The following is a 27,858-nucleotide window of genomic DNA, read 5'->3' on the forward strand; positions in this document are numbered from 1 at the left end:
AGGGTTTTGCTCAACCCTAACCCTACCCTAACCCTTAGTTTTTCAATTAATTAAATTGACTGTAGAATACAAGACTAGATATATTAAGTATACTAGGGTTTAGGGTTTAGGGTTAGGGTTAGGGTTACTCTGGACAATATGTTAGTTATAATAATACTAGACTAAGACTAGACTAGATACCAGCTAAAAAACGACAAACATCTACACACGCATCTCGCAGCGACTTCTGAGACTCCCATTGCAGCTCCTCATTAGCCCGAGTGGCCACCGCAACACAAGATCCAACGTCTCCAGCACGCCGGGCAGCTGCTCGTCGTGGGATGGGTCTACACGCCACCGCTTCCATGGCGGAGAGAACCTGCAGCACGGAATGGCCTCGTCCAGTGCCCAGATTAAAGGCCCGAAAGGGCCCCTTCAGGGTGGTGCTGCTCCCTGCCGTGGCGGCATTGAGGGCGGCAATGTGTCCCCTGGCGAGATCGGAGACATGGATGAAGTCGCGGACGGCCGTGCCATCCGCCGTGTCCCAGTCGGTTCCGAAGACTTGCACTTCTTGCGCCTGACCGGTGATGACCTTGACAATGACGGGGAAAAGATTACAAGGCGGCTGTCTGGGGTCTTCGCCCAGGAGGCCCGAAGAATCGCATCCGATCGGATTGAAATACCGCAGGGCGACAATCGTCCATTCGGGATCCGACACGGCAAGGTCTGCCAGCAGGGCTTCACACATCCACTTGGTGCGTCCGTATGGATTCGTGATGCCGGCGCACCCTTTCTGCTCCCCCCCTTCTTTCTCCTCTCCATCTACTTGGTGAGCACAGCGCTCTTCCGTAAGGGGGAGATCCCCGGCGGCTGCTCCGTACACCGTCGCAGATGACGAAAAGATAAACCGCTTGATGCCATACTCACTCAGCAGGGAGAGGAACTCAATCAGCCCGCCGACGTTGTTGGCATAGTATCTCAGCGGGTGCCTGATGCTCTCCTCCACACACTTCAAGGCGGCAAAGTGAATCACCCCGGCAATCGTCGACTGGGGGCTCTTCCCCCATCGCGATGCGAGGACGTACTCATCCAGCAGAGGTCGGAGACGAGCCGTGTCGCGGTAGTCATGGGCATGCAGACGCAGGGCGGGCATCTGGGTTCCCTTTTCCTCGTGGTACCTGGAGGCGAGGGCTTCAATGCGGGCAAGGACGTCTTCGTAGGCGTTGCTCAGGTTGTCGATCACTATCACATTATACCCGGCTTTGAGCAGCTCGAGCGTCGTGTGGCTACCGATGAAGCCTAGACCGCCGGTGACCAGTATATCCTGGTGTATCTCCTTTGCCATCAGGCTTAATTCATTGTCAGAAAGTGTCCACTGCGTGGCTGGCGTGTCTGGAGAAGAATCGGATTCCATCTTAGTTTTTATAAGTCTAGGGTTAGGGTTTAGGGTTTAGGGTTTAGGGTTGTAAGACTTGGCAAGCTAGAAGAGCTAAGCTAGCGACAGGGCTGAAGACTGATTTAGGGTTAGGGTTGGTCAGACAGACGACAATGTCTTATTTATCTGGGAATTAATCTATATAAATAGAATCAGAATTGTCATTTGTGCCACTGTCTGCATTTCTGTAAGACGATTTCTAGTTTTCATGATCTGAGAGCACGTGAGCTGGCCGTCTAAATCTAAATCTAAATCAATAGACTCTTTCATCTTGACTGTCAGCAATGAATTGTCTTCTGATCCCTCTCTACATCTACCCTGCTCCAGGGGCATGGAAGCCACTTGAAGATGCGTAAGTATCCTTTCTTTCTTTTTTCTTCTTTCTAATTATATTCTAGAATCGCCACTCACCCCAACATTACCTTCACCATAATTATCAACCCAGGCAACGGACCCGGTCCATCCCCCCTACCCGACGCAAATTACACAAGGGAGATCCCCAGGTTGACCCGATACGCCAACGCGCGCGTGCTGGGATATGTGGCCACGACGTATGCCCGCCGGGACATTTCGCTTGTGCGCCGCGAGATCGCGACGTACGCGGCGTGGCCGACGACGAGCTCCATCCCGGGCCTTGCAGTCCAGGGCATCTTCTTCGATGAAACACCGCAGCAGTTCAGTGCCGATGCAGTCATGTACCTGGCTGAACTTGGGGGGGTTGTGAGGACGACTTGGAAGAGTGGCTATGTATGTATGGTATTGGTAACTGTATTACCATTCACATCGTATCAGTACATTGTATCATGTATTCATCTTCATATTCATATTCTTTCAGATCATTCACAATCCTGGAGCCATCCCAGACTCACGCTATCTGTCAATGGCAGATTGCACCATTGTCTTCGAGGCAACATACGATACCTTCCTTGAACGCCACGCAGCGGGCTTGTTCGCCGCCATTGCCAGGGATCCTCGCGCGCAGCTGGGCGTCCTGGTGCATTCCGTGCCTGACACCGTCCAGGGAGCGCAGCTGCACGACTTGGTTGCGCAGGTCTGTCGGGTCGCGGACCAGGTCTTCATCACGCATCTGGCGGTCGATTACTATGCAGGGTTTGGCGGGCACTGGGAGGAGGTTTTATCAGGTACAGCTTTTGATTAGTTCAGTGGATGGTGTATGATTTGGAATTCTCTGTCGTACAGTGAGTAGAATTGATACAACTGTTACTATTGATCAACACCTCTCCATCCAATTGTCGAGATCCATGTTCTTGAGCAGCGTGGAGAAATTCCCCGACCCCGAAAACGTACAGAACTTGTCCCTCTGGGCGGCGGTGACGTTCAACTCGTTGTCCGTCGAGTCGCCCTTGGGATACTCGATGTGAAAGACCGGCTTGCCCGTCTGCGCAAAGACGGCAAACATGTCGCATTCGTCGTACTGCACGCACTGCTCGTTCACGCTCCACTGCATGTTCGCCAGCACGGCCGGGATGATCTCGCCCGCGTTCTTCAACCCGACAGACATGTTGCGCGCGTGTGCCTCGTCCGCCAGCCAGTTGACGTACTGGATCGAGTCCTCCTCCGTCAGGCCTAACCCGTTGTCGTTGTCGTACCCGTCCACGTTGTCCGGGTCCACCCCGTCGCACGCCTTGCCAACCGCCAGATCCAGTCTTCTGGCCATGATCTTCCGCACGTTCGTCGAGCTGATGTTCACCCATCTCTCCTCCGGCCACCCGGACACAGTCTTGCCCAGATCAGACGCCTCAAACGACCCCTTGTCCGGCCGCCAGTTCTCGTACGTCCCAGCAGAGAAGTAGCAGATCACCTTGCGCCCGGCGTCGTGCAGCGCCGAAATCGTCGTCGCGGCGTTATCGAACAGGTCGATATCGTACACCTCCACGTCTACCGAGGTGTCGTTGAGCGCGTACAGCAGCTCGATCTGCCACGTTGTCTCCACGCCTGGCTGCCATTTCGCCGTCGTGATGTTGCTGACGTTGCTGACGTTGCTGCTCTCTGTTGCATTCTCCTTCCCACTGCCTCCGCGGCTTTTCAATCCAACCCCTAGACCAACTCCAAGTCCAACTCCCAGAGCGACAATGACAATTCCCCCGCCGACGAGGACTTTCTTCAATGGCCACCTAACAACTTGAAGTGTTCCCATCGTGATAGACAACTGTAATCAACAGAGTGCAGTGGTTCTGGAGACTGCCGCTTCTTTCATAGACTCCACCGTCGCACCATCTCGCAGGATATTTGCTGTCGTCGGAGGATATCTGAAGAAGAGTCAAACAGCGAAGGTGGTTGTTTGTGGTGGCTGAGCCTCTCCCAGATGGGAATCGGGTAATTTTCATGTGACATATTACATACCATACACTAGCACGTATCCAGTTTAGCTATTTACAGTACCATTATTACGTGCAATACGTGGTACAATCTCTGATCCAGACCCGGCGTTACACTATCTTTATGATTTGGAATTATGCTTGATTCTTCTAGTGTTATGTAGTGTTCTACATAGGTAGATAGATAGACAGTGGTACTGACAAGTTCGGGTAGCTGCGTACGAGGTTAACAATCATTGTAATTGATCATCCTACCACGGAATAGGAGTCGAGAGACTAAAAACCACCGGAGATCCAGACAGCTGCACCCAGACGGTCAGTGGGTCGCTACCTAGCTGCTCGGTAACGAAACCCAGGGTGCTGGTGGGGGCAACAGGGAACGTGACGGGAATAGGTTCGCTGCAGGTGTTCCCATCTGCAGAAACAGTGAGGGCAGTGATGTGCCGGTCAGAGGTGGTATAGCTGAGAGAGTAATGGCAGGCATCACGCTTGTAGCGGGCCAAGAAGGCAGCAGACATCTGAAAACGCAAGTCAATCAACAGCAAAAATCTAAACGGCCCGAGGAAAGGGGAAGGAAGACAAACTCACATCCTGATGCTTGAGAGTCACCAAAGGCCAGTCCGCCAGACGCACAAACTCTTGGACTTGGGTCTCCACCCAGGCCTGGAAGAGGGAGTATTTGGCCGTCACGCCGTTGATGGTGATGGGATCCACGTCGGCGTTGCGCAGGTTGGCCTGGTGGAACATGTACGGGTCGTGACGAAGGCCGAAGAGGTGGAACATGGTGTCAGATCGTTCCGTCGCGAGGAGATCGTCAAAGCTGCCGCTGCCGGCAGAAGTGGCGATCCATTCCTCCACCGTGCAGCTCGGGGTATAGCAGTTGTAGTAGATGCGTGTGGCCCACCGGCCGTTCACCTGCATGCCTGCAAAGCCATCGTCGGCATCGGTGGTGAAGTAGGGCCACATTTCGTTGACAGTGTTCAACAGCGCAGGGCGGGTATTGTCGCCCACGCAGTTGGTGATTCCGTTGTCCCACCAGGCCTGGAGAGCATCGCCGTTGTGGAGGCCAGTGATGGCCGGGGGAATGATTCCGTTGGAGGTAAAGTATGTTCCCGATGAGAGACCGACATGCTCCAGCCAAGCCTGGTTGAAAGAAATCTCCTTGTCAACGTCAGAGAAGGTCGAATTGTCCTCTTCTTCATGAGTGAACGTGTGCGAGATGTGGGCAAACTTGTCTCGGTTGCTGGGTTTGGCCCACCATACCAGAAGCGGATCAAGCTCGGTGCAGTCTGCGGTCCAGTTGTAGGTTGTACGAGAAGCAGGCCATAGGTTAGTGCCGGTACCTAGAGGCTTCTTGAACTCGAGGGAGGTATCCGGGGGGGAATTGTACTCAATCCCGCCACCATTGCAAACTGAAGCATCCCTGGCACTGTCCGCCGCGGCTTCGATGTTCCCATTTCCATTGTGACCGACCTCGACAACGTAGGTACTGCCAGCATTCATCTTCGCGTTGACCATGGGGACCCAGCTGGCAATCCCGTCGAGATCACCAGGTGTGATCCGAAACGTGGTCCCATTGGGCTGGTAAATATCAGACTCGAGGAACATGTCATCGATCTGGGTATTCAGGTTGACACGACGGTACCCGGCATAGAGGCCACGGGTGATCCATGTGATCCATACGTGCTGCAAGTAATTGGAAGTGGCACTCCAGCTGCAGTCAAAGGCAAGGAAGAAAGCCATTTGCTGGCGGCCACCAAAGTCGTTGATGACTGCCGCCGTGGTGTTTGTAGAGATGACCGAGTTGGCCGCAAACAGGGCAATCTCCTTGGTTGTGCTGGTATCGGTGATTGTTGCTGGGTAATGCCAGAGCCCAGCAGTGCTCACCCCGGCACCAGTCTTTAGACCCGAGGTGGGAAAGTCACTGACATCAGTCAAGGAGAGGAGCTGCTCGACCCCGGTCTCACAGCATTCCGAGACATCGGTTGTACCAAACTCAGGGCCGGGGAAGACGTCGTACTGTACCATTCTCACGCCGTACTCTAGTTGATAGGCGTAGAGCTGATCCCATTGCTCCGGTGTCAGGGCACTTTCGTAGTTCGTTGTGCCGGCGTTGCCGGCGTCATCGTAACTGGCCTGGGAAGCAACGACAATCCCTCCGAAATTCCCTCCCAAGCTACTATTGAGAGCAGGAAGGGCTACCCCTGACTGGGGTACAATGAGGGTGGTGAAAGGAATCCCGTATGCATTGAGGCCAGAAGACGCAGTGCTAGCCGAGGAAGTATCTTTGGCAATGACCAATATGTTGGCCGCAACGTTGGCAGAGCTGATGGGGGTTTCTAATGAAACGATTGAGGAGGACGGAGTGACCAAGGGAGTTGAGAGAGACATGACACTGTACATATGATGGAACGACCTGAGAAAAAAGATAGAGCAGATATAAGCAGAGCACACAGTCAGACAGACAGACAAACCTGCTCTCTGTCTTATAGAGATACCCGCTGCGTAGAGAAGCAGGGAAAGCTGCAGGTATCAAGACTAAGAAAACCTGCTTTATCTCAAGCAGCTCTATAGAGAGTGCCTGGGCAGTTCTCGGAGAAAAGAAAGGCATCTGACCTGCATCCTGCAGGTCCTCCACATCTGCAGTTGTTTCTTCATGTTTCCAACCAGTCTCTAGATGCGTCTTCTTTCATTGGCCCGTCTATCAATTTCTAGCAGAAGGGAACTCCAGTCAGCCACAATTCGGAACCTTGCTCTTGAGCGTAGTTTGATGACTTACCTGGTCAGGAGGTGACCCTTGTTTCCAAATTCTGAAGTCTTTGCACGGACCTGATTTCAATCGAGTGATTGCAAGGTGGTACGTAGAGACTCCGAGGTCACACTCAGACGGGGGGGTCAATCGAGGGCCACCAAGTGACACGAGATGGGCGCGCGTAGTGCATTGCAAGAAGAACCAGGGGGGGGGCGGGGGGGTAGAGAGACAGAAGACAATTTCTAGATGAGCAGGTAATGTGACTCGATGAGTTGATGCGGAATCGATGCTCTGTAGGATGGTGGAGAGTGAATGAGGAAGACGGATTGGAAGGACGCGAGGTCTGAAGGACGCGAGGTCTGAAGCTATCAGGTGAAATAACCCTAAAAACAAGCCCTAGTTTCTTTTTTGGGATGTCCTGTACAGCAATACACAGAATACAATACAAGTCATGGGTATGTACTCCGTACTGTCTGATCTGCCGTACAATACGCGTACTGGTACGGAAGCTGGCCGAATCAAGATTAGCCGCAGCCACGACAGGCCATCCCAATACGGAAGGGAGTAGCGACTCGTGTCTGCTTTGGCTTTGCACCACCACCGCGCCGTAACCTACGACCGATCCTGGTTTGTTTCGAAATCGCTGCCATTCCATCGGATCTGGTGTTGTTTTTTATCTCCCTGGGAAGTCTATCAGTAGCTGCCCCGAGCTTAACCATGGAAGAGCCTGCTATTCGAGTCTGTCGGGCGTTGGCGCGGCGATGGGGGAGACCTTGTGTTACTCTTCCATCGTTCGCCTGCAGAGTGTTTCGTCGTTCTTGCGGTAAGCTATTGTTTTATGACTTGTTCATGACTGCTTCTGCATTCAACCAGGAGCGATCAGTTGCTTGATTTGTGTCTGGGTGTCTCGAAGCTGACGATGGGTCTACAGCCGAAGATCTTCCCCCTCCCCCGCCGTGCAAGGACATTCCCTCACCTTTCGATCCAAAGTCACAATCGAATCGCTGATTAATTGAGCGGGAAAATATGCCTTTCACCTTGCTCTAGTGCATTTTTCTCTTTTGCTCTCCCTCTCTCACGCAATTCCTCCAGACTTGCTCTCCGTCTCTTTCGAGTAGCTCGCTTGCTGTTTTCCTCTTGTCTATCTGTCTCCACCACAATGATCATCTGAAAAGAGGTCCTATATGAGGCATACATCTGGATTCTCCGTGTGAGGTACATTTCGATATCTCGTCAAGACACCGGCCTGTCAACGCTCCAGAACCATGGCCAAAATTCTCCATACTTCTCCGGTAGGGTGGAGCAATATGACGAGACATTGGTGGCAATTCGTAAGTCTATTATTAATCACAGGCTCACACTGTGGCGTGACTGACTCATGGCAGGCTCTGGTTGGTATTTTGCTCGGTAGTGTAATCCTGGGATGTCTGTATATCCTGTACTCGGTGATTCGTCGATCCATCAGGCATTTGAAGGTGAGAAGGCATGGTTATCAGCTTCGTTGAATCCATCTAACCTGAATTTCGCATTTCATGTAGTCCCGAAAGCCACCAGAAGCCATCTCCCCGGAAGTTGATAGAGCGCTTGAAAGGCTGACAGACCAAGAAATCGCATTGGGAACTAGTAACCCCAGTAGTACCATCGTGAAGAAGAAGCCCTCTTCATTTGGTGTCTACCTTGGAAGCTTTAATGTGCCTCCAACGGAAGATCAGCTTCGTTTGCTTACTCGATGGGATCTCTTGATTGTAGACCCATTGCAGGTTGGCATACGAGACGCTGCGTCCAAGTACGACTGTAGGCAGTTACTAGGGCGGATCAATCTCACTCCAGTCCTGTCTCAGAGAGACCCAACCTTGGAGGCAATTGACAAGATTGAGAGAACACTGGTCGGGTTTGATAACACCGTCATCTCTGGCGTTCTCCTTGCAGGCTGGCAAGCTGTCTTCGGTCATGATGTGCTAAGCAGGGTCTTGAAAGCTCTCAATACACTCGGCTTGGCCGTTTACTTGGAGGCAGAACCTCCAGAGTTCCTGACGGACCGCAAGGTATTGCAGACTAATCATATTGCGGGTCTAGTAATTCGCAATGCAAGTATCATGTCCGATGGTCAGAAGCGCGATTACTTTCAGTTGAACACTCTTCAACGCACAATTAAGGCGTTTGTCTCGGAAGCCTGTGTACGTGATTTTGTTGTCATGGCGTGGGAGACGGTGGGGGATGAGGTACACATACCGACTGCTATCGTTCGAAGGTCATTTCAGTGGTGCACCTTTTATAGTATGATCGTTTGGATTGGCACTGAGTCTGCATTGCATGATGCAGCCCTGAACCTTCCTATTGCTGAGCCTCTCTCTGCCTTTTCATGGCTGAAGGAAAGTGATGTCATGAAGGCCCATGAGATCTGGCGAACAAACTCCCATCTTGTCAATGAGGCATCCGATTTAGAGGCTTGGAACATCCTTGTACAGCAGTTTCCAAGCCTTGAACAAGTCCTCGCTCACAAAGAAGTAGCACCATCGTCACCGTCCAAGGATACGCCGTTTTGTCTTTGTGAGCCTCCAGAATGGGTATCACAGACCAAGTCTCAAGGCAGCCCGCTGTCGATGTCAATGTCAGGGGAGAACTACCAAAACCTTGGCTGCCTGCCACTTGGTTCGAATGCAACTGCTTCTTCTTTTGCTGAGATCCTCAACTCCCAATTGCAGCTTAACAGTCTAGGCCTGCTGCATCCGCTTCCATCGTCGAAAATAAACGCCATTTGCACAATGATGAAACAGTTCAACGAAGCTGATATTTTTCCACACCGCACTCATAGGCCCCAGCTCATGGCAGCACTCGAAGGTATTTCACAGTTTCCGAATAGTGAAGGGCTACGTATAAATCTCTGTTTAGACTCGGGTCTACGTCAGAGCGCAGATGTCCGTTTCTGGGCCGTCTACATCCAAGACTCAGAGGGTATCGAAATCTTTGTCTCTAAAAATGTTCAGGGGCTGGCTGGAACCGTCCTGCATACCTTCCTTTCCGCCCAGGGCTTCCCTAGGCACGTCTGTTTCGAAGCAGAAATCGAATTCGCTCGCTGGTCTGGAAACCTCGTTGATGGTTCCGGACTCACTCGCCGTATTGTGCAGGATATTGATGGCCTGGGTCCTGAGCAGCGGCTTCTTTTGCTTCGACATTTATCACTGAGTGATGTTCAAAGTAAATTGACTGAGACTATCTGCACATACATCAGTCAACAGCTCGTGGACGTACCGTCCTTGATGCAACTCAAAGAAGTCAACACTGTCGGCTATCTCGATGGATCTGTTTCCACAGAAGTCCTAATCAGCTCTCGACTCAATTGGCATCGCGACGAACAATGCCCGCACCCATCATTCCCTGCTTCTCTTTCTCTGTTCATCGAAGTGGATCGTACATTTATCAAGATTCTGGAAGAACGCCGCCAAAGAGATCTCGCTAGGATCACCAAAGCGCTTTGTAAACTTGTTCAGAGGAACAAGCTAAACCCTCATGTTGACTTGATGGCTCTCTCCCTCTTCTGTGCTGCCCGGAAAGCTGCATTTGATCAAATTTATACCGAAGTAACCGATAGAAACCCGCTATTCAACTCCCATCCTGACCAGGCTGCTGCTTTTGCCGAATCATTTGCTCTTGGCTCCCGATGTGAGGCTTATTTTGATATGAGCCCCAACGCCTTTGGAAAACTACTGTCTGATCATTTCCGGGCGTACTACAATGAACGCCAACCGCCCAGTTGGATCAATGGCTCAGCGGAGATGGCTACCTCTTACGCTGGTGCCCAGATCGATATCGACCTGGATATCAAGCCCACCACAATGCGTGGCTACCAGAGGTTTACCTTTCTCAGTGTCTTCGCTATTCCCGCTTTGATCGATATTCTGATGCTATCCACCATTGGCCGTGGACTGTACTTGTCTGCATTCATGACGCACCATGAGCAGCTCAGCGCAACCACTGCCCTCATGATCTCCCTCTTACTCTCAGGTGTAATCGGCACATGCATCGCGTGTGGTGGTCCATATTACCTGATCTCCATGGCTTTTGCCGCCGCGAATATGTTTGTCTTCACCCGTCTTCTTGCTGGCTTTGCCTTTACCATTGCAGCTGGTTGCATTGGGCTCATCGCCATCTCCAGCACAAGAGGTCCACGGGCCGGTATAGTTTTCTATCTGTACTTGGTTGCCTTGACGATGTATTTCTCCATCTTTGCGTCTCTTGCTAGTTTCAGCTACCCAGGCAGTTCCTTTCATTCGGGCCGCAAAGCCATCCTAGGATGTATCCCCCTCTTATTCATCAGTCCCGTGGTCACCACCTTCACAGGCTATGACTCCATTGTCTATCTCGTCGTGATTTACTGCTTCGTCATCGTGCTGCTAGTCGGACTGAGAAAAGTCACGTCCAATTGGGTGACATGGTACCAGAGCATCCGCCGGACAGACGACCCAGAGATCAAGATGTGGTATGTGACCACCTACGGAAAGATAAATGAGAAGAACATTGATAAGCTCAGCGATCCAGCTGTGCTCAAGCTTGCGAGTGAAGCTTTGCTCCATGCCGTTCAGACGGAGAGAAGACGGGGACCTTTCACCACGCCGACTCCAGACAAGCTGGTCTTTGAACTCGCGAGAGACTGGGACTCAACCAACTTTCTACTTGACTGGTACTGCAGGTACGCCAGTTTACCGCGGCCCATTCCCTTCAGCTCATGCTGGAACACGTTGACGAAGGTTGGTCTGGACGTCATGCGAAACTCCCAGAAAGGCATCCGTTTGCACAACGCTTTCATCCACTGGCGGCAGTCAGGCAGGGAGATCGGTTGTGGGACTTTGTACTTTATAGTTGCTCTTTTGGACAAGTGGATTGAATTGCTCACTGGTGGCCACCTAGTTGGTCTCTCTGCGTCTCTCACAGACACTTCCAGGACGGCAGTTGGCTTTGGCTTAGCCTATTATTTAATCGGGGCAGTTCTCATCGACACCAAGGCCCAAAAGCTCCATGCCCTTGTTGGCTCTCAAGAACCGGATGCAATAAAGTCGGTTGAAGACATCCAAGCGTCAGTCAAGCGTGGTGTGAGATTTAAGCGGAGCGTGTATTGGAGGATACTTATCCAGTTTCTCATGTGGCATGTCTGGAGTCTTGCATTCTCCACGGTCCTCTTATGGCTATTCCAGTCGTCGCTGGAGGCTGTTGTTATGTTTCTCGCCTACGTTCTCGCGTACACCGGCCTATTGTGGTATCAATACACCAAGATCTTTTCTGGCCCCCATGCTTTGATACCACTTCTCGTCGGACTGGCCATCGGCTTAAGCCTGGGAATTGCGCTCCGAATCTGTCTTCCCAACCTTTCGTATTCTTCAGTCATTGGTTTGGGAACCGCAACATGGACAATAGCTATCCTCACTCTTTGGAGTGCCGGTTTACGGATGCCTAACAAAGCGGTAGCTCCGGATAGTTCTGAAAAGGTCTACCATGCATTTACCACGTCGTGGGCCGATCCTCAGTGGTCGCAAGAGGAACTGCAGGCTATGTACAAAAGTCTCTCCCATATACCGGACGAGGCTCGGATGAAGATCAGTCCCGATTCTCATCCAGGACTGGAAATCACAACTTTGCTACGGTCACGCACAACTGATCCAATGATTGGAGAAGCATTCCCCGAGTCCAGCCATATCATTGAAACGGCGCTCACTTCATGGAACAGGGGAGACATGATTTTGGAAGTCGTCCCTCGGCGTTCTCTCGGGCCAGGTACTCGGGCGTTGAGCTGCAGCCACAAAAGTCGATTGCATATCATTATTTGTCTTGGCCGAGGAGCAACCCAGCGAATTGACATCAGGGGAAATTGCAAGGTCATCGCAGAAATTGTTGTCCATACAGTTGCTGAGGCTGTGTTTGGAGTTCCTCACGACTATGCCATCTTGGCCGAGTCTTTGATTACTGCCGGTATCACACAAGGGATGGCACGACAGTTGTTCGAGGAAACAGATACCCTGCCCGTTATCCACTGGGCTAGAAAGGAGGTTCTGCGCCAATTATGCCTAGGCTTTGACCTAGAAATTCACTGGGAGAGCCTTCCAAAGGGCATCCGCCGCATCTTACTGAACCGTTGTCTTGGATTGCCGAGCTCTTTGTCCGATTCCCAGGCCCAGTGGCTCCAGGAGCAGCTCTGCAGATTCGATACCAATGATCTTTCTGTACATGTCGCTCGCTGCAACCTCGGGGCGGCAGTTGCCACAAGCATACTTGAATACGCCCGCGTTAGAGCTGACGGGTCTGTGGCTCCTGGAGGCTCTGAAGCGTCTCTGGACATCTTATACACTGCAAAACCGTATTCTCGAGGGACTTCTATTTTGAAAACACCGTTTAGTTGGTTATATCACTGCTGTGGTGATATAACCAAGTTCCTTGTCACTGCCATGATAGCTGACCCCGAGTTTCAAAGGGAATTCGAACATGTCATCCGATCTCGCCCTGCATTCATCAGATTGCCTGTCAAACTTTTCCTCAATCTTCTCTGGTCATATTCCAAGACGGTACAGGATCTAGGGTTGATGTTCTTTCTTTTTCATGGTCGTGGAAATATAAAAGAGCTGTGGGAAGAGACCAAGGGAATGACAATTGACATCAAGAAGAACAGATTTACGATCCAAAGCCCAGGCGGTACCTTCACTGCTTTCAAGCATGATAACGATGAAGACGGTGGTTTCAAGGTATATTACTATACCGGCCACCACAAATGTGAACCCAGAGACACCCACTTCCTCAAATCTATGGGTATCTACTCTCGAGCAATGCTTCTGCGGGCCAGGAACGAGTTCAAGGATGGTAGGATGTTGAACGAATACCAATATGAGTATCGCGAGCCCACAAGAAAGGGTCCTAAGCTGTCCAAAGGGGTGAATAGCAAGATTCCTATCCGTCGACGATGTGTACAAGGCGAGAACCAGTCGCAATGTGTGCAATATAACCGAAAAGGCTTCATTGAGGCAGGCCTCTACATGAAGGATGGCAATCTGGTTCGCTTCCAATATCATTACCGCAAGAATCCCCAATTCGGAGACGAGCTACTCCGTGCTGAATACGTTCTATCTCACATCAGCTGCACGGTTTCCTGGTGTGCACCTCCTCATCGGCATCCTGAAAAGGCCGACCGCTGGATACCATGTTCCAAAGTCACGGAAGCAACGTTTGTGCAGGGCCCGGATGTGTATGAAAGCCGTTGGTTCTATGACCACAAGTTCGAGCCTACCATTGTAACGACTCTCAATGGCGAGAAAATACAGACACCACCGATGATCGAACATGACTATCTCGGTGTTCTGTCAAAGCCAAAGGATACCGGTTTTGCGCACGAAAACCCCCTTGTGTACTGCGAGAGTCTCAACTCGAACTTTCTGACGCGGACATTAGGCCTCAGAAAGAAACGGTTTCCGGTTTCCACGTCCCAAGCCCGCTCCTTGATCTGGCAGGCCTGGAAGGAGCGGATGGACTTGGATGGCGTGACTGTTCGCTGGATGGACGATCGGCTCCTGCGCAAAGACAAAGTGTTGGGTCCCTACTGGCGTTTGCGAGACCGCGGCAATCTGCGCGCGGCGAAGAAGTTTGTGTCTCTTCGAGCCGACGCAATCATGGCCAGTGCTGACCTTGACGACAACATCTCCGGCTGGACACCACTGGCGGTCAAGCTGAGTGACCTGGTCCAATTTGGCTCTGGAGGCGATGCGGTCGTGAAAACCAGATCAAACGGCTTTGGCCCGGATACCGAGAAGACACTGCACGTCCTCGCAATTGACAATGGCACCTGGCCCAACGAAGGTGGTGGTGTCTCGGCCTGTCGACGTGATATGATCGACTCGTTGCGTACAATCAAGTGGCATATGATTTGCGAGTCGGCAAACGACTTTGGCATTCCCAAGCATCAAACAGAAGAGAATGTGCATTCCCTCAAGGTGGTCCCTCTTTGGGGGCTGGACTTTCTCACCCCTACCCACGGGCTATTCAGAAACAAGCTCGACTCTGAAGTCGACGATGTGACCTCAGCCAGTCAGCTCGATATTTCCATGAACTTCATACCCATTCTGACCGCGTTGGTGAAGGGTGCTCGCGCGGTCCATCTCTCCAAGGCCGATATCAAACAAGCGACAAGGGCTTTGGTCAATCTGAATACGTACTTCCAGGACTCGAGACATTGGACGCAGGTATGGAGCAGCGAAGTTGTCAAAGAGCGATGGCGCGAATTGTGGCTCGCTCAGGATATGCCCAACACTATTCCATCATCCCAGTGGCTGGACACAGAACTTCCTACGCTGGGCACGCTTGACACTGCTATGGATCTATGGTATCGCTACCTGTTCATCTTCTCGATCCCTGTCCCTGAAAGAATCCCCGCCGTGTTCCAGGCATCACATCATAGTGTCAGCGCGTCTTATGGAGTCGTATGCAAGATTCAGAGGGGCTGTACACTGCAGATCTGGGATCATGCAATCAGCTGGCGGGAGACCAACATTTGTCTATCGTCTGCCTTGTGCACACTCTCGCCATTCGTGCGCAATGCACTGCTCGGCTTGTTACGTATCACGTCGGTGCTCTCGCTGCACCACGCAGATATCGTCTCCCCCTGCGCTGACTTCTTCAACCCTGGCTGGGAGATTGAGATTGGGACCTGCCAGGGGACCATTGAGCACCGCAATGTCTTTCGCCGAAAGGTTGACCCTGTTGTCAACGGGATCACAGACATGCAGAAGTTCACCCCTGTCCAGGAAATCCAGTCGCAACGTCCCACTGCCACCATGCTCTCGCATGTCTGGTATGCCAAGGACATCAAGACAGCTCTCTTGGCTGCGGATATCATCATCAACCAGTGGAAGTTCCATGACTATTACCTGGACATCTATGGCGCACTTGACAAAGCGCCCACATACTCCACCGAGTGTCAAGAAATAATTGCCTCCAAGGGCCTTCGCGGCAGGGTCACATTGCACGGCACCGCCGACCCAATGAAAGTCCTTGAGAACACCTGGCTCTTCCTCAATTCTTCCCTGTCTGAGGGTCTGCCGTTGGCACTGGGCGAAGCAGCCCTGACCGGGGCGCCTGTTGTTTGCACGGATGTCGGAGCCTCACTTCGCGTGTTAAGCGACCCAGATGACTTCTCGCGATTCAGCGCAGTCGTCGCACCGAACGATGCGGAGGCTCTTGCCCGAGCTCAGATTTCCATGCTGGGGATGTTGGGAGAGTGGAGCCAGTTTGCCGACGACAGCGACCCGGTGCCTGTCCTGACCTCCTCTCCCACTACCGAAGAAGTGGCTCGAATCACTCGCCGGATGTATGAGAAGAGCCAGCACCGCCGGAAGCTGGGTATGATGACACGAACCATTGTCCAAAAGTCCTTCAGCGGGGATCGCTATCTCCGTGAACACGAGCAGATGCTCTGGATCGGCAAGGCCCTGCAGCTCATGGCCAGTCGCTCCACCGCCAGCGATAGAGCAGTAGTTGAGCAGGGTACTAATGATTATTCCTTCGCAAGGGAGGGAGGGGGAGGTCCCTCGACTGACTCCCGTAATGCCATGGGGTCAGGCCAGACATCTGCCATCTCTGCCGTATCAGCTCCATATACCGATGCCTCCAGCCTTCCAATCTTCAGAGATGGTCGTCGAGACTCCTCCACCAAATCCTCCGGAATAAACAGCACGCCCATCAGCGCCAGCGGGGATTACTATTCTCTACGCTCACCAGACGCCCCGTTGCCGGTCTTGTTTCCTCGCGAGGTCCCCAGATACTCCAGGGCGTCAAGCCATCCCCATCCATTCAACCAGTACAGAACAAGTCGCTCACGTTCACTCTCGATCTCTACGGCCGGTCGGAAACAGTTCCATGGTCTTCACGACGCTTTGCATAGACAGAACAACACCTACCCTGCTGCTTGATTGTCTGTTTTATTGTAGGAATTCTCATGGTCTAGACTGGGCTTCTCACACCATAAATGCTACTACGACTCAGGCTCTCCCTGGCGGTGACAACGGCGTCCGCTCATTTCTATGGCGAACCAGTTAGCTCTAGCAGCAGATAGATAGAATAACACTCCTTTCTGCCTTACCTTGTCTCTCTCGAATCCAAACAAAATTGTATGCCTGAGGTGGTGATGGCATATTTCCGAAAGCGGCATGTTTGACAGGTTTGCATCCACGTCATGCAACGGCGAGCGCCCAACAATTCCATCGCAACTCCGTCGACTCGACTCACTCTCATCTCGAGCAGACAACAAACGCCGGGGGATTCTTTCCGGCAGTCTTCTTCATTGAACTCCAATTGACCTGCAAGACCGTTTTCAGAGGCCTGTCGCCGTCTGGTCGCGTGTTTCGCGAGATCTCGCCCTGGTCTGGACGCTGCTCTTTTTCCCCACCAATCCCCCCTAAAAACACGACTAAATAACTACCTCCCAACAATCGTTGGAGTATATAGTAAGCAGACCATGTTCAGCATCTCGCTGCCTTCTCTACAGGGTCTGTGGCCTTCCAGGTCCGAGAAGGGCGTCGATATTGCGTCGGTGAAGATTCACGACATCCAAAATGCACAGGAAAGACCCGCCAGCTCGTTAAGACACTTGTTGAAGCTGAACCATGCGGACAACGCTGTACTTTATAATGGGCTACGATCTCAGAACCAGATGTCCCATGTGCGTGCATCTTTTCTTTTTTTCTTTTTTTTTCTGATAAAAAATCAAGGATCAGGATGGCATGTTAATATTGTGCAGGTTTTGAGTTCCTCGTATCTCCTGGGGGCAACCCAACACGATCTGAATCGGATTTATGAGGTTGCAGGCAAGGATCTGGAGCACTGGGAAGAGTCACCCAGTGAAGTATGCTCTTACGACTGGAGAGATTTTCTCGGAAAGAGGAAGTACGACTATTTTCTTTTTTCTTTTTTTTTTCGCCTTTTCTCGCGCTGATGGATACAGCTATCAGCAGGCCTACATCAACTTTTTCGACGATGAGCTCGTACGGCTCGGATACGACTGGAGGCAGGTCGTACACGACTATCTACTCACAGGGGAAAAACCGTTGATTAACTCGATGATGAGTGATCGTATGTATTTCCGCCAATTTGGACTGGGTTCGAGCGGCTCATGCTTTTGATTTTGTTTAGTCGGCCACCCCATCATCCATCTAGCGTATGCGTATGAGATGTCGAGTCGCGAGATGGCCACAGAAGCTCTAGGTCTTGCAGCCACCTGTTACAGTGACCTTCATAAATATTTGGAGGACCCGTCCTACGTCCAGACGGAAGCCGCGTACCACTCAGCCTCGCTATTTGAGATTCTGGAACGCGTCCGAGCAGACAAGAGCTTCGACAATCTCTCCGATGGCCACGACGGCAACACCCTTGACAGCGTGTTCCAGGCGCGCGAGTCGGAGCTCCTCGGCCACTGGAATGCATGGAAGATCGACGACCCCATCAAGCAGTTCCGCGAGAGCCAAGAGCTTGCTGCTGCGCTGTTTGTCTCCACCACCCCCAAGGACAGCAAGACGGACACCTATAGTCTCTTGCTTGTCCATGTCCTGACGACAAGCCACGCCGTGCGCATCCTCCTCCCCTTCCTCCCTGCCCGCTTCCAACTATCTCTTGTCCGGCAGTGGCTGCTCGTCACCCTAGCCATCTACATCGCACAGCTCCGGCCACAAATCGATCTCGACAGCATCCGTAGCTTCAACCTGGAGGGGCGGGACTGGAAATCGGTCGCTTACACGGCTGTCCAGGGCGCGCATGCCACTGATCCCCATTACCTCAAGGCAATCCGCGCATTAAGAGAAGCCGCCGACACATGGGGGGATCCAGACCAGTTCTACCTGAAGGCTGCCGTCCAGTTTGCACATGAGTTCAGTGGATGGTCTTGATAGTACTATGGTACTAGTTAATTATCATGTAACTATATTAGATCTAACCATGTATACTTGATTTAATGCATTTGTGGAATACTATCCAGCGTATACCTCTGATATGTTTGCACTGTTTGCCTCCTTAGCAAACAAAACAAATTTCGATCTTCGACTTCCCAACGCGAACTTCACCGCATCCTCGTACGAGAGACACAAAGATAACCAAGGAAGATGAAGAGCGATGAGACACTAACCTAGGCAATTTGAACGCGTTTTTCTCCTCTCTTCACATCTGGGCTCAGGGGTACGTCGACGTTTGTCGCCAAAAAAATGGACAGGACAGAGAGTACACCCGTGTTTTTGCACGCAGAACTGCTCCCCAACATCCGCCAAATCACCCTTTACATCTCCGTTCCTATTTCCTCAGATACGACAGAAGAGAGCTCACTGCATCTAGACCCAAAGATTACGCTCTCAGCATCCCGCCGAGCCATTACGGTGTCGTTTCCTGGCTTGTCGGAAGATAGCGCGGAAACGATCAAACTCCCCGCCCGGGTGAGCGACACGTCGCGGCGGATGCTAGATGTTGCTAAGCCGCGTGGTCAGCTTGTTGGGAACGGCGGTCTGTCGCACGAGAAGAGAATGGAATTCTCTCTGCGGATGCCAGTCGACACTGCGGAGGGACCACTGGTTTCCAGGGAAGAATTGACGGATGGGTTTGTGCCGTGGACGGCTGGGGACATGTCTCCTCGCAGCGAGGTGCGGTGCCGGCAATGCAGTACGGTGTTTTTGAGCTCTGGGGCTCATAGCTCCTCTGGTGGAAAAGATACTGCCATTCCGGGAGCAAAACGTGGCTGGGTGTGGAAAGACCTTCCCAGCGGCAACTGGGCGGAGATGATGGATTTCTGGCATTGCCACAAGCCTGATCCGCGCCACAGCCATGACCATGGATCTGATAGCGGAGATGTTGGGATCGTTGATGACCAGCAATCCCAGATCAAAGGATATGGAGCGGCAAATCAGGTGGTGGCAATTCCCGGGACAGTGCTTGTGGATGTAGCCACTTTCTTGGTTGCAGAGATGGACTGTCAAGGTTTAATAAAGGTAAGGATAGATCAGGGTCTGCAATGCAATCTCTCTCTCTCTCTCTCTCTCTCTCTCTTCTCCATTCCTTGTCCTTTTAGAAACTCGTTATTTGACAACAAGAAGGAGGCCTCGTCTACCCAATGGTCTGGCCTTCGATACAATTGTCATATATGGATGATCTCTTGACTTCTTCTCCTTCAAAGACTGCGGGTTCAGGCTTTGCGAGGGCTCGCTCCCGATCAGCGAAGGAGGGAATTGTAGCGCAGTCATCCTCTCGAGCAGATGGATTTCGCACGACAGTTTCTTCCCGGTCTGATCTGCTACGCTTCTCGCAGCGCTTCCCTGTTTTCTGTGGCGGAGATTGTGTCCCCTTGTGTTTTTCTCCGTTGATTTCAATCTATTGCAGAGTTGTGAGATCGACTTGATAATAAACGAGGTACATTTCGAGTCGGAAAAGGCGTTGGGTGGATGTTTCAGACCCCCGTATCTCTCCTGCCCACATGCTGTCAATAGAACCACCGCCTCTATAATTCCAGAAAATCATTACCTGGTCTGAATATTTAGCTTGAAACCCCCGTGCTGACGCTCGGCTTCCTGTAGGCATCCCCACAAGATCCAGACACGTCTTCAAAGCTCCAACAACACCCTATAGAATGCGGGAAGTGTTCTTCTATTATAGGCACGGAAGACCCGGTTGCCCAAGGCTGGAGGCTCTTCAAAACTCATATCTCCGTGGTGACGAAGGACGAAGACGGGTCCTTGCAATGGCGAGCCTATCCAACAGAGACTATCGTGGCTGCGCAGCTGCTCGAGCTGGTAGAGAGAGAGAGCGCTAGACGCTTTGTGGTACATTGCGGACAAGGCCCTGGCTTGCTTGTTAGTCACCGACCCTGCAATGGTCATATTGTCAGCATACTGATCTCTTCCCGTTTAGCTTTGGACGTTCAACCCCGACCTTCGATACTCCAGCTCGGGCAGAGATCGGAGCATTGCTGCACAGAGAGCAATGAAAGTACTCTTTCAGCAGATATCCGACGTTGATACTCTTCTGTATCCAGAGACTGGCAAAGCAACCCCTCTGGCTCTGGATGAGCTCCGATTGCCCACGAAAACGTACACGGATCTCTGTGCGGCTCTGGCCAAGACCAATACCATGCTCCCAATGTCTGCAAGGCTTTTCCAAGACTGGACTGTTGGCCTCCTCGATAGGTTTGAAAGGACAAACAGCGGCTGATCTCTTCCGGGGGGGATCATTGATATACCCTATTTCCAGGGAGCTGTGGGGTCAGAGAGCCCTTTCAATGGCCAAGATGCAGGGAGCACAGAGGGCGAGAGCAACACAACACGTGAGTATGTTTGTCCTACCTGGACGCTAAGAAATGAAGTGAAGTGAGAGTACAGGCGCTTTCCTTTCTCTTTGGTTACAGACACGTGCTGTCTTCTGCTCTCTTCGCCCCCCTCACCTAATAGCGCTAGGCGTTGTTTGATCTTTCTCACTGCCTCCTCTCTCTTGAAGAAACTTCTTCTCTTCTTTTAACCTGATTCTTCTTCGTTATTCATTGCTTATAAGCCTTGACTTGAACAGCTTTATTCTACCCACCCTCAGCGTCTCCTTCAAAACGGGACATAGAATCACCAAGCAGATCTTTCGGTCAAGAAGTTTTTGAATCTCTCACCGGGAAAAAAAATGTCTCGGTTTTACTCCTCTTCCACAAAGAGAGCTTCTCTTCAGGACAATGATGACGGGGTGACCTGGGAACACATCGAAGATATCTCAACCCTTCCCGAGAACCAGGTTGCCAGTGGTGGGTATGGAGCGAACCATCGCACCACTACTACGAGTAACGCCTCTCCGGCGTCGAATGCAGGCCCTGTTGCAAGTGGACAGGCCCAGACCAGGCCTGTGGTCAAGTCTGAAACTCGGGGCAATATTGCGGCCACCACCTCCCTCGATGCGAAGGAGGTCGAAAGCTCCTCGAGTGGCCATGAGTGAACACTGTCTAGCCATACCCGCACCCTCAAGAACATCAGTTGGGCCTTTGCCTCTACTGCTTTTTGGTAGGTATTCTGTCGCTTTCTGATATGGCCGTGTGCAAGTCTCTTGCCGGGTGTACTTGGCTATCGCTGGACATAAAGCTAACACCTCATGATAGGTCCATGAAACGACGGTCTCCGATTCAAGATACTTGTGTTTGCCAGAGGGGATGCTTTAGGATGGAAGAAGAATCTACGGTTTAATGAGGGGGGGGTTATTTCGTCATTTATTTCATTCTTGGGTTGCTTGATATCTTCATAGATGTTACATCACATCTGTCAACCTTTTATGTACCTACCACTTGTTCCTTGTCCCGTTTATCCTTCGAAGGGTGTCTCATATGGAGCTTCCGCCTGCGGGGTGATGCGTGCGAGATGGCGTCTCTGCCCATCTTCCCAGTCGAGGAGGGCGGAGTGTGCAGTGATTCGGTTCTAGACTTGTCAGAAAAGGGTCCCTTTTCCATATCCTGGGTAGAAATGAAATCATAACATACATCCCATACAACGACGGTTCCTGGCCGCCATCTGACACGAACCTGCAAGTCCTGCGAAAGAGCAATGTGATCGAAGAGGAACTTGAGGAGGTTGTCTGATTCCTCCTTCTTGTAGCCAACAATGTATCGCGTGACTGGAATAAATGTTAGTAAGCTCTTGGAGAATCGTATCAGGTCTGTCTGCCAGGTAGCTCGCTACTCACACTGAGGGTTCACGTAAAGGGCTTTCTCGCCAGTGACCTTGTATGCATGTTAGGGAAAATGCGAAGATATTGACATAATATGAAGGAGAAATGACTTACAGGGTGGGTCCTGACAAGAGGATGCTCGCTCTGAATGGGGTCTCTACGCGCAATTCCACCCCTGTTCAGACTGCTGTTCACCTGTTCGATACCTGAATGAACGACCTTCAGCCCGTGCAGTCTCTTCCGGAACTCGGGCGAGAGACGACGGTACGCCTGGGCCATGTCCCCGAAGAGAGTGTCGCCTCCGGTCGTGGGGCCGTCGAGTACGTACAGGAATGTCGTTCCGGGAGGCTGCTTCTCAAAGGTGACGTCCGAATGCCAGGTCACGGTGTTGGTACGGGTTTCCAGGTACGAGGCGCCAGTCGTGTCGTCGGCGCCGCGGTGCACGAGGTGAATCTCTGGGTAGCCCTTGGGGGCACCAGAGGTTTGGTGGATGTGGTGTCTGCCAAAGTAGCTTCCAAATTCAAGGGCCTTGTCGATGGGGAGGTGGGCAAAATCCTGGTCTCGGAAGGCTGCGGGATGAAGGGTTAGTTGAGCGTTTGCGGAATAAAGATACCTTGACGGGGGTCTTGATTTTTCTTTAAACCTACCAACAACTCGCCGTTGGGCAACAAACAAGGCCAGTTGGTCCTTTCCTTTAGCACTCAGTTGGCTGAGCTGGACGCCAGAGACTTCGCTGCCGATGGTGGGTGTGAGATGATCGACTTTAGCCTTGTCCTTGGGCAGCAGGTCGGCGAATGAGGGGTCTGCATCCTTTCCGTGATCATAGTGCTCGAACGGAGTCAGAGGAGGGTATCTGGCGTCGTTTAGATTCAAGTGATACTGGTGTAGAGTTATATAATAACAGACTCACCTCTCTGTCTCGTTGTCCCAGACGGGGAGGTAGTTAGGGAATGAAGCCGCCTGGTGCTTATCGGTTCCCTTGAGCTCGCCCTCTGCGTTAAAAGGTGTGGCATTTCCGGAAATGAGCTCTTTGTTGAACCCGGTGTCTGTTTTAAGCTGGGCCTTGGGAGCTGTGCGGACAGGAACTGTTTCAACAAGCGCGGGAGCCATGGTGGATGAGTCTGCTAACACAAGATCTAAGCAGCTGTAATGTTCTCAACACTGTTTAATATACTAATTTGTCTTCTCTTGTCAGAGGGTTGACATTGCTATGGGTATATATGCGTGTTGATTATCTTTACTGCCCTATGAGAATATCAGAAACCATCCTCTTGCGCAATAACTGCGGGGGATGGTCAAAGAGAGTCGAATGGGGAAGATGATGAGCTTGTCCGGGAGATGGCATAGGTCTGACTCGCTGTCGGTTTCGTTTTTGTTCTCTCAAATTGCGTGATGGCAACAAGGATGTACGATGCCCATTCTAAGCGGGAAGCTGGAGGTTTCTTCCTCGACATGACTGGAATTGATCCCGGGTTTCTCTTATAGAAGATGTGCGATCTCCCATCCCTCGAGGGTTAGGAAACCTGCTGTAGGTTGAAAAGATTGATCAAGCACTCAATAAATCCATGTATACCTATAGGCTTCTCGATCAGCCTGTCCATCACACAAAAATTGCGGTTCTATTCGAACTTCAAACGGTCTAGATGGGTCAGTTTTACTCCTGATTGCGTCAAGGGCAATATGCGTTATCAGATGTGAAAGTCCTCGTATCACCCCTCTTTTATTTATCATCATCCTTGTAGATCCTGAAGGTGATCAATTATGGCTTCAAATGGCGTGATAGAGTTCTCGACTGGATCAGAGTTCCGCGAGACACAGGGCTCCATAGCTTACGGAGTATATACTAGGGCGAACAGGCATCCATTAGCATTTGCGCGGCTCATAATATAAGACAGCGGTGGGATAATTCAATAAAAGGAGTATGGCACGATATTATCATGGTTGCTGGCAGCACAGTTGAACGCCAGCCCTTGCGTACCTATATAGTTCAGATGAAAGCTAAGAAAAGAAGTATCCATAGAAACCAAAGTCTTTTGATCGATTATATGTAAATATCTATGTGGGCTTGCCTGTTTCAAAGGAGAACATTGGCAATGTTGTCTCGAAAGCAGCTGGAGCCTGGAGGTGGTGTGAATCCAAACTGAAGCCCACGTGGGTGGTTGCTATGCCTAAACAGGGAGGAGGCAACGACAACCTCAACTTTTGCTCTGCTACATCTCTCTCCATCTGCAGTCCCAGGAGCTTTTCACCGGCGACAAATATCGATATGATGGCCGTGGCTAATATATTGGTCTGCCAGACCCCTCCTACTACTCCATATGGACTCTGGTCACTATTAACTCACGTCATCGTGTCAGGACTTGCGTGATTGAAAATCAACCGCCAAGATTGATCACCCCCCACTGTCAGGTATTAAGCACACGTTATGTTCTGGGCCAGGGGCCATTTTCTCCATCCATTGAAGTCACACAGAGATGGCATAATATGGGTTGTGATGGTGTTTTCAGTGCTCTGATTGGGCAATTTGGGCCCCTGTTGCCAGAAATATGTCAACATGCTGGAAGAAACGACCACCAGCAACCGGGATCAAAGCAGTGTGGCAACCAAATTTCGAAGTTGGTGCCTTGCTATTCGTAATTTGTGCGCAGTCTACGTTTAAACATATCCACTTGCGCCGATGGCGACAGCGTTCGCCCACCAGCCTAGGCCAAAGTATAGCAAAGGCTAAAAGAGATATAATATAAGGGGATTTCCTGTCTCTCATTTTTATGGCAACAAAAACGGACCAGTGCCTTTGAACACAGCCTTTGCTGGCTGCATGGAAGTAGTTCCCTGTGCTGCACAGTGCTCGAACTTTGACTCGAACTTCTGACATTGCTGCGGAGGAAACAAGGAATATGGCCAGTGATCCCAAGGATTCCAAGGCCGTGGGACTGACCCTAGAGGAATCTTCGCGGTCATCTTTCTCGACTAGTGAAGGATATGGCTGGCTACAATCAGCCGATGCCTCCGCCTTTGATACCAGTGAAGATGCACGTTACTATAAGCCGATTCCAACATATGAAGGAATTCACCGCTGGGACCCCGAATTTGAGTGGTCAGAAAAGGAAGAAAAGGACATCGTGAGAAAGGTAAGTAGCTTGCCTGCTTGTCTGCTGAAAGCTTGGTGTGTATACTGACCACAGGAAAGATTGATTGGCGGGTCTGCACGTTCGCATGCATCACCTTCTTCGCATTGCAGCTGGATAGAGGCAATATTGTCCAAGCCAATTCGGATGATATGCTCGAGGACTTGGGGATGAACACGAACGACTATGACACGGGACAGACCATCTTTCTGCTTTGCTTCCTTTTCGCAGAGTTACCGTCGCAGCTCCTATCGAAAAAGTTCGGACCAGACAGATGGATTCCCGTTCAGATGGTTGTCTGGAGTATAATTGCGGCCTGCCAGGCATTCATACGCGATAGAACGGGCTACTATGCCTGCAGAGCTCTTCTGGGTCTTCTGGAAGGAGGATTGTGAGTACCCGGGCAAGAACAAAATCCTCGTGATGATGAGCTCTAATGCCTTTACAGTATCCCGGATACGATCCTTTTCCTGTCTTTCTGGTACAAATCAAATGAGCTCCCAGCCCGTCTAGGCTGTTTTTGGGTTGCTTATGAGGCAACCTCGATTGTGGGGGCATTTCTCGCATTCGGCTTTCTACGCGTCCAAAATGCCGACGGCCAGGGCGGCTGGCGATATCTGTTTGCATTTGAAGGGCTTATTACCGGCGTGATTGGCATCATTGCCGCATTCTGGATGCCTGCTTCGCCGACCCAAACCAAAGGCGGGTTCCGGGGCAAAGATGGCTGGTTCAACGAGCGTGAAGAAAAGATCATGGTCAACCGCGTCCTACGCGACGACCCAAGTAAAGGAAGTATGCATAACCGGCAAGCCGTGACTCCGAAATTACTATGGGAAGCTCTCCAAGACTATGACATGTGGCCTATCTACCTTTTGGGGCTGACCTGGTTGATCCCCTTCACTCCTGCGTCCAACTACATCACCCTGGAATTGAAAGACCTGGGCTTCGCTACCTTGACGGTCAATCTTCTCACCATCCCGTCCTACGTCATCTTCATCCTCAATCTCCTCCTTTTTACATGGATCTCGGAGCGCTTCCACCAGCGATTCCTGCTGGGAGTCATCTCCATGATCTGGTGTTTGGCACTCCTGATCGCTCTGGAGGTACTCCCCGACGACGCCAGTGCATGGACGAGATGGGCAATCCTGACACTCTTGATCGGCATGCCATATATCCACCCCGTGATCGTGGCCATCACGTCTCGCAACGCGGGATCAGTTCGGACAAGAACCGTTGCCTCTGCGATGTACAACATGTGTGTACAAGCAAGTACCATTGTCTCTAGTAACGTATGTGGATGAGACATGAGACAAGTGATAATAGGTCATCTTGCTAATGATATCTCTTCCAGATCTACCGAGCGGCTGATGCACCGTACTATCGGACTGGAAACAAGGTGCTCATTGCGATTGCAGCATACAGTCTGGTCGTCTTCATTGGAGCCAAGGTCTACTATATGCACAGAAACAAGTAAGTTCAGTTTTACAAGTCCCAAAAAAAGCTACAGCAAGTAATCGTCGACTGACTCCACTGCGGCGAGTAGATCCAATGCCGCGAAATGGAACGCAATGAGCAGCGAAGAGAGGCAAGAGTATCTCCTTGCCAACCACAACAAAGGAAACAAGAGGTCTGTTTCCTCTGCCTGATATTCCACCGGCGCTGTTACTTACTGACATGATTGTGACAGACTCGACTTTCGATTTATCCATTAGTTGGTATCACTAGTCCGAAGGTAATGGGAAGCTGCGATTCAACAGACATTTTATGAGTAATGATTGCATTGTCCTCCAAAGCCTCTTTTCGAGATAGTCAGGTTTTTATATAGACATGTTCAGATATTCCCCAATACAGTTTATATTATAACTTTACTCCCCAACTATATACTCGCATCCTTCACTGCCTATCCATACCCCATGTAGCTTTCCAGCAGGAACATCGATCCGGGCACCTGGCCCAGATCTCTCTTTCTTCACTTCTCCGTGGTGTAACGATGTGTTGTCTTCGGGGTACGTGATGGTAAGAGTCCCCCGGCGGATGAGATGGGTTGTTAGCCCAGAATGAGTGTGTGACGGGTAATAGGCATTACTGGACGTATCAGTAGATATACTCAAGGTGTCATCCTAGGGGATGGGCATAAAGATATAGATGTCATAGATGTACCTGCCATCAGTCCAGATAAAAACATTACCGAAACCCCAATCTCGCACCATCCTTTCCCATTCTGCACGAGACCGTATCTGGTATTGTTCTGCCATCGTCTCCAAGGCGAGATCGCAGCGCGAAGTCACCAGTCGTAAGGAAGCGCACAGCTCGTTTTGGGCTGTCAAGAGAAAGTCTTGTTCCAGCGAGAGATTGGGTGCGGAGTATGACGTAGCTGCGATTTTGGTAGCCAGCAAGAAGGGTTGACAGGTTTGCTGCAGCCCCGTCTCCCCAGTCCCGACTACTTGATACCGGGAGTTTAATCAAATCGTAATCTTATCTGAGTGATCCAGAGTAGACACGAAGCAAGAACGCAGGGAATTGGTATCA

At 51.2% G+C, this 27,858-nt stretch overlaps 10 protein-coding genes across 10 annotated transcripts; 5 read left to right on the forward strand and 5 right to left on the reverse strand.

Moving 5' to 3' along the window:
* Nucleotides 1-99: 99 nt before the first annotated feature.
* Nucleotides 100-1,393, reverse strand: ASPZODRAFT_23853 (hypothetical protein; the record flags this gene model as incomplete). Its single annotated transcript, XM_022727947.1, has 2 exons — nt 100-129; nt 200-1,393. 2 exons carry the CDS (start codon nt 1,391-1,393, stop codon nt 100-102), a joined length of 1,224 nt encoding a protein of 407 aa, XP_022582706.1.
* A 305-nt stretch (nt 1,394-1,698) lies between these two features.
* ASPZODRAFT_61882 (hypothetical protein) lies at nt 1,699-2,573 on the forward strand (the record flags this gene model as incomplete). The annotated part of the gene is made up of 3 exons (XM_022729021.1): nt 1,699-1,766; nt 1,813-2,170; nt 2,250-2,573. The coding sequence occupies 3 exons, from the start codon at nt 1,699-1,701 to the stop codon at nt 2,571-2,573; spliced, it is 750 nt and encodes a 249-aa protein (XP_022582707.1).
* A 72-nt stretch (nt 2,574-2,645) lies between these two features.
* On the reverse strand, nt 2,646-3,572 carry ASPZODRAFT_61908 (hypothetical protein; the record flags this gene model as incomplete). The annotated part of the gene is made up of 1 exon (XM_022729027.1): nt 2,646-3,572. The coding sequence occupies one exon, from the start codon at nt 3,570-3,572 to the stop codon at nt 2,646-2,648; it is 927 nt and encodes a 308-aa protein (XP_022582708.1).
* A 312-nt stretch (nt 3,573-3,884) lies between these two features.
* On the reverse strand, nt 3,885-6,636 carry ASPZODRAFT_92553 (hypothetical protein). The gene is made up of 3 exons (XM_022730447.1): nt 6,533-6,636; nt 4,342-6,464; nt 3,885-4,271 (listed from the first exon to the last, which is right to left on the reverse strand). Exons 2-3 carry the CDS (start codon nt 6,154-6,156, stop codon nt 4,005-4,007), a joined length of 2,082 nt encoding a protein of 693 aa, XP_022582709.1. The 5' UTR covers nt 6,157-6,464; nt 6,533-6,636; the 3' UTR covers nt 3,885-4,004.
* Nucleotides 6,637-7,770: 1,134 nt separating this feature from the next.
* ASPZODRAFT_14349 (hypothetical protein) lies at nt 7,771-16,449 on the forward strand (the record flags this gene model as incomplete). Its single annotated transcript, XM_022724914.1, has 3 exons — nt 7,771-7,836; nt 7,891-7,980; nt 8,044-16,449. The coding sequence occupies 3 exons, from the start codon at nt 7,771-7,773 to the stop codon at nt 16,447-16,449; spliced, it is 8,562 nt and encodes a 2,853-aa protein (XP_022582710.1).
* Nucleotides 16,450-16,994: 545 nt separating this feature from the next.
* On the forward strand, nt 16,995-18,417 carry ASPZODRAFT_140517 (hypothetical protein; the record flags this gene model as incomplete). Its single annotated transcript, XM_022724671.1, has 4 exons — nt 16,995-17,198; nt 17,277-17,422; nt 17,481-17,608; nt 17,669-18,417. 4 exons carry the CDS (start codon nt 16,995-16,997, stop codon nt 18,415-18,417), a joined length of 1,227 nt encoding a protein of 408 aa, XP_022582711.1.
* Nucleotides 18,418-18,729: 312 nt separating this feature from the next.
* ASPZODRAFT_2123445 (hypothetical protein) lies at nt 18,730-21,037 on the forward strand (the record flags this gene model as incomplete). The annotated part of the gene is made up of 3 exons (XM_022727815.1): nt 18,730-19,519; nt 20,099-20,361; nt 20,420-21,037. The coding sequence occupies 3 exons, from the start codon at nt 18,730-18,732 to the stop codon at nt 20,717-20,719; spliced, it is 1,353 nt and encodes a 450-aa protein (XP_022582712.1). The 3' UTR covers nt 20,720-21,037.
* A 546-nt stretch (nt 21,038-21,583) lies between these two features.
* ASPZODRAFT_1538285 (hypothetical protein) lies at nt 21,584-23,457 on the reverse strand. The gene is made up of 5 exons (XM_022726023.1): nt 23,112-23,457; nt 22,849-23,054; nt 22,312-22,770; nt 22,014-22,147; nt 21,584-21,951 (listed from the first exon to the last, which is right to left on the reverse strand). The coding sequence occupies exons 1-5, from the start codon at nt 23,309-23,311 to the stop codon at nt 21,838-21,840; spliced, it is 1,113 nt and encodes a 370-aa protein (XP_022582713.1). The 5' UTR covers nt 23,312-23,457; the 3' UTR covers nt 21,584-21,837.
* Nucleotides 23,458-25,080: 1,623 nt separating this feature from the next.
* Nucleotides 25,081-27,354, forward strand: ASPZODRAFT_23860 (hypothetical protein). The gene is made up of 6 exons (XM_022727949.1): nt 25,081-25,332; nt 25,392-25,720; nt 25,778-26,618; nt 26,681-26,799; nt 26,873-26,956; nt 27,017-27,354. The coding sequence occupies exons 1-6, from the start codon at nt 25,099-25,101 to the stop codon at nt 27,039-27,041; spliced, it is 1,632 nt and encodes a 543-aa protein (XP_022582714.1). The 5' UTR covers nt 25,081-25,098; the 3' UTR covers nt 27,042-27,354.
* ASPZODRAFT_112831 (hypothetical protein) lies at nt 27,115-27,845 on the reverse strand. Its single transcript, XM_022721049.1, has 2 exons — nt 27,490-27,845; nt 27,115-27,414 (listed from the first exon to the last, which is right to left on the reverse strand). Exons 1-2 carry the CDS (start codon nt 27,582-27,584, stop codon nt 27,195-27,197), a joined length of 315 nt encoding a protein of 104 aa, XP_022582715.1. The 5' UTR covers nt 27,585-27,845; the 3' UTR covers nt 27,115-27,194.
* Nucleotides 27,846-27,858: the final 13 nt, after the last annotated feature.

The sequence above is a fragment of the Penicilliopsis zonata genome (genome assembly GCF_001890105.1).
Source record: "Penicilliopsis zonata CBS 506.65 unplaced genomic scaffold ASPZOscaffold_4, whole genome shotgun sequence".
Taxonomy (NCBI): domain Eukaryota; kingdom Fungi; phylum Ascomycota; class Eurotiomycetes; order Eurotiales; family Aspergillaceae; genus Penicilliopsis; species Penicilliopsis zonata.

Excerpts from the sequence above, each read along its gene's own strand:
- ASPZODRAFT_1538285 (XM_022726023.1), bottom strand. The coding sequence starts at position 23,311 with ATGGCTCCCGCGCTTGTTGAAACAGTTCCTGTCCGCACAGCTCCCAAG. Across the intron at positions 23,055-23,111 it reads TGGGACAACGAGACAGAGAG|ATACCCTCCTCTGACTCCGT; the intron begins GTGAGTCTGTTA and ends AAACGACGCCAG. Across the intron at positions 22,771-22,848 it reads TGCCCAACGGCGAGTTGTTG|CCTTCCGAGACCAGGATTTT; the intron begins GTAGGTTTAAAG and ends TTCATCCCGCAG.
- ASPZODRAFT_92553 (XM_022730447.1), bottom strand. The coding sequence starts at position 6,156 with ATGTACAGTGTCATGTCTCTCTCAACTCCCTTGGTCACTCCGTCCTCC. Across the intron at positions 4,272-4,341 it reads TGACTCTCAAGCATCAGGAT|ATGTCTGCTGCCTTCTTGGC; the intron begins GTGAGTTTGTCT and ends TTGCGTTTTCAG.
- ASPZODRAFT_23860 (XM_022727949.1), top strand. The coding sequence starts at position 25,099 with ATGGCCAGTGATCCCAAGGATTCCAAGGCCGTGGGACTGACCCTAGAG. Across the intron at positions 25,333-25,391 it reads AAAAGGACATCGTGAGAAAG|ATTGATTGGCGGGTCTGCAC; the intron begins GTAAGTAGCTTG and ends ACCACAGGAAAG. Across the intron at positions 25,721-25,777 it reads GGTCTTCTGGAAGGAGGATT|TATCCCGGATACGATCCTTT; the intron begins GTGAGTACCCGG and ends ATGCCTTTACAG.
- ASPZODRAFT_112831 (XM_022721049.1), bottom strand. The coding sequence starts at position 27,584 with ATGGCAGAACAATACCAGATACGGTCTCGTGCAGAATGGGAAAGGATG. Across the intron at positions 27,415-27,489 it reads TTTATCTGGACTGATGGCAG|TAATGCCTATTACCCGTCAC; the intron begins GTACATCTATGA and ends TGATACGTCCAG.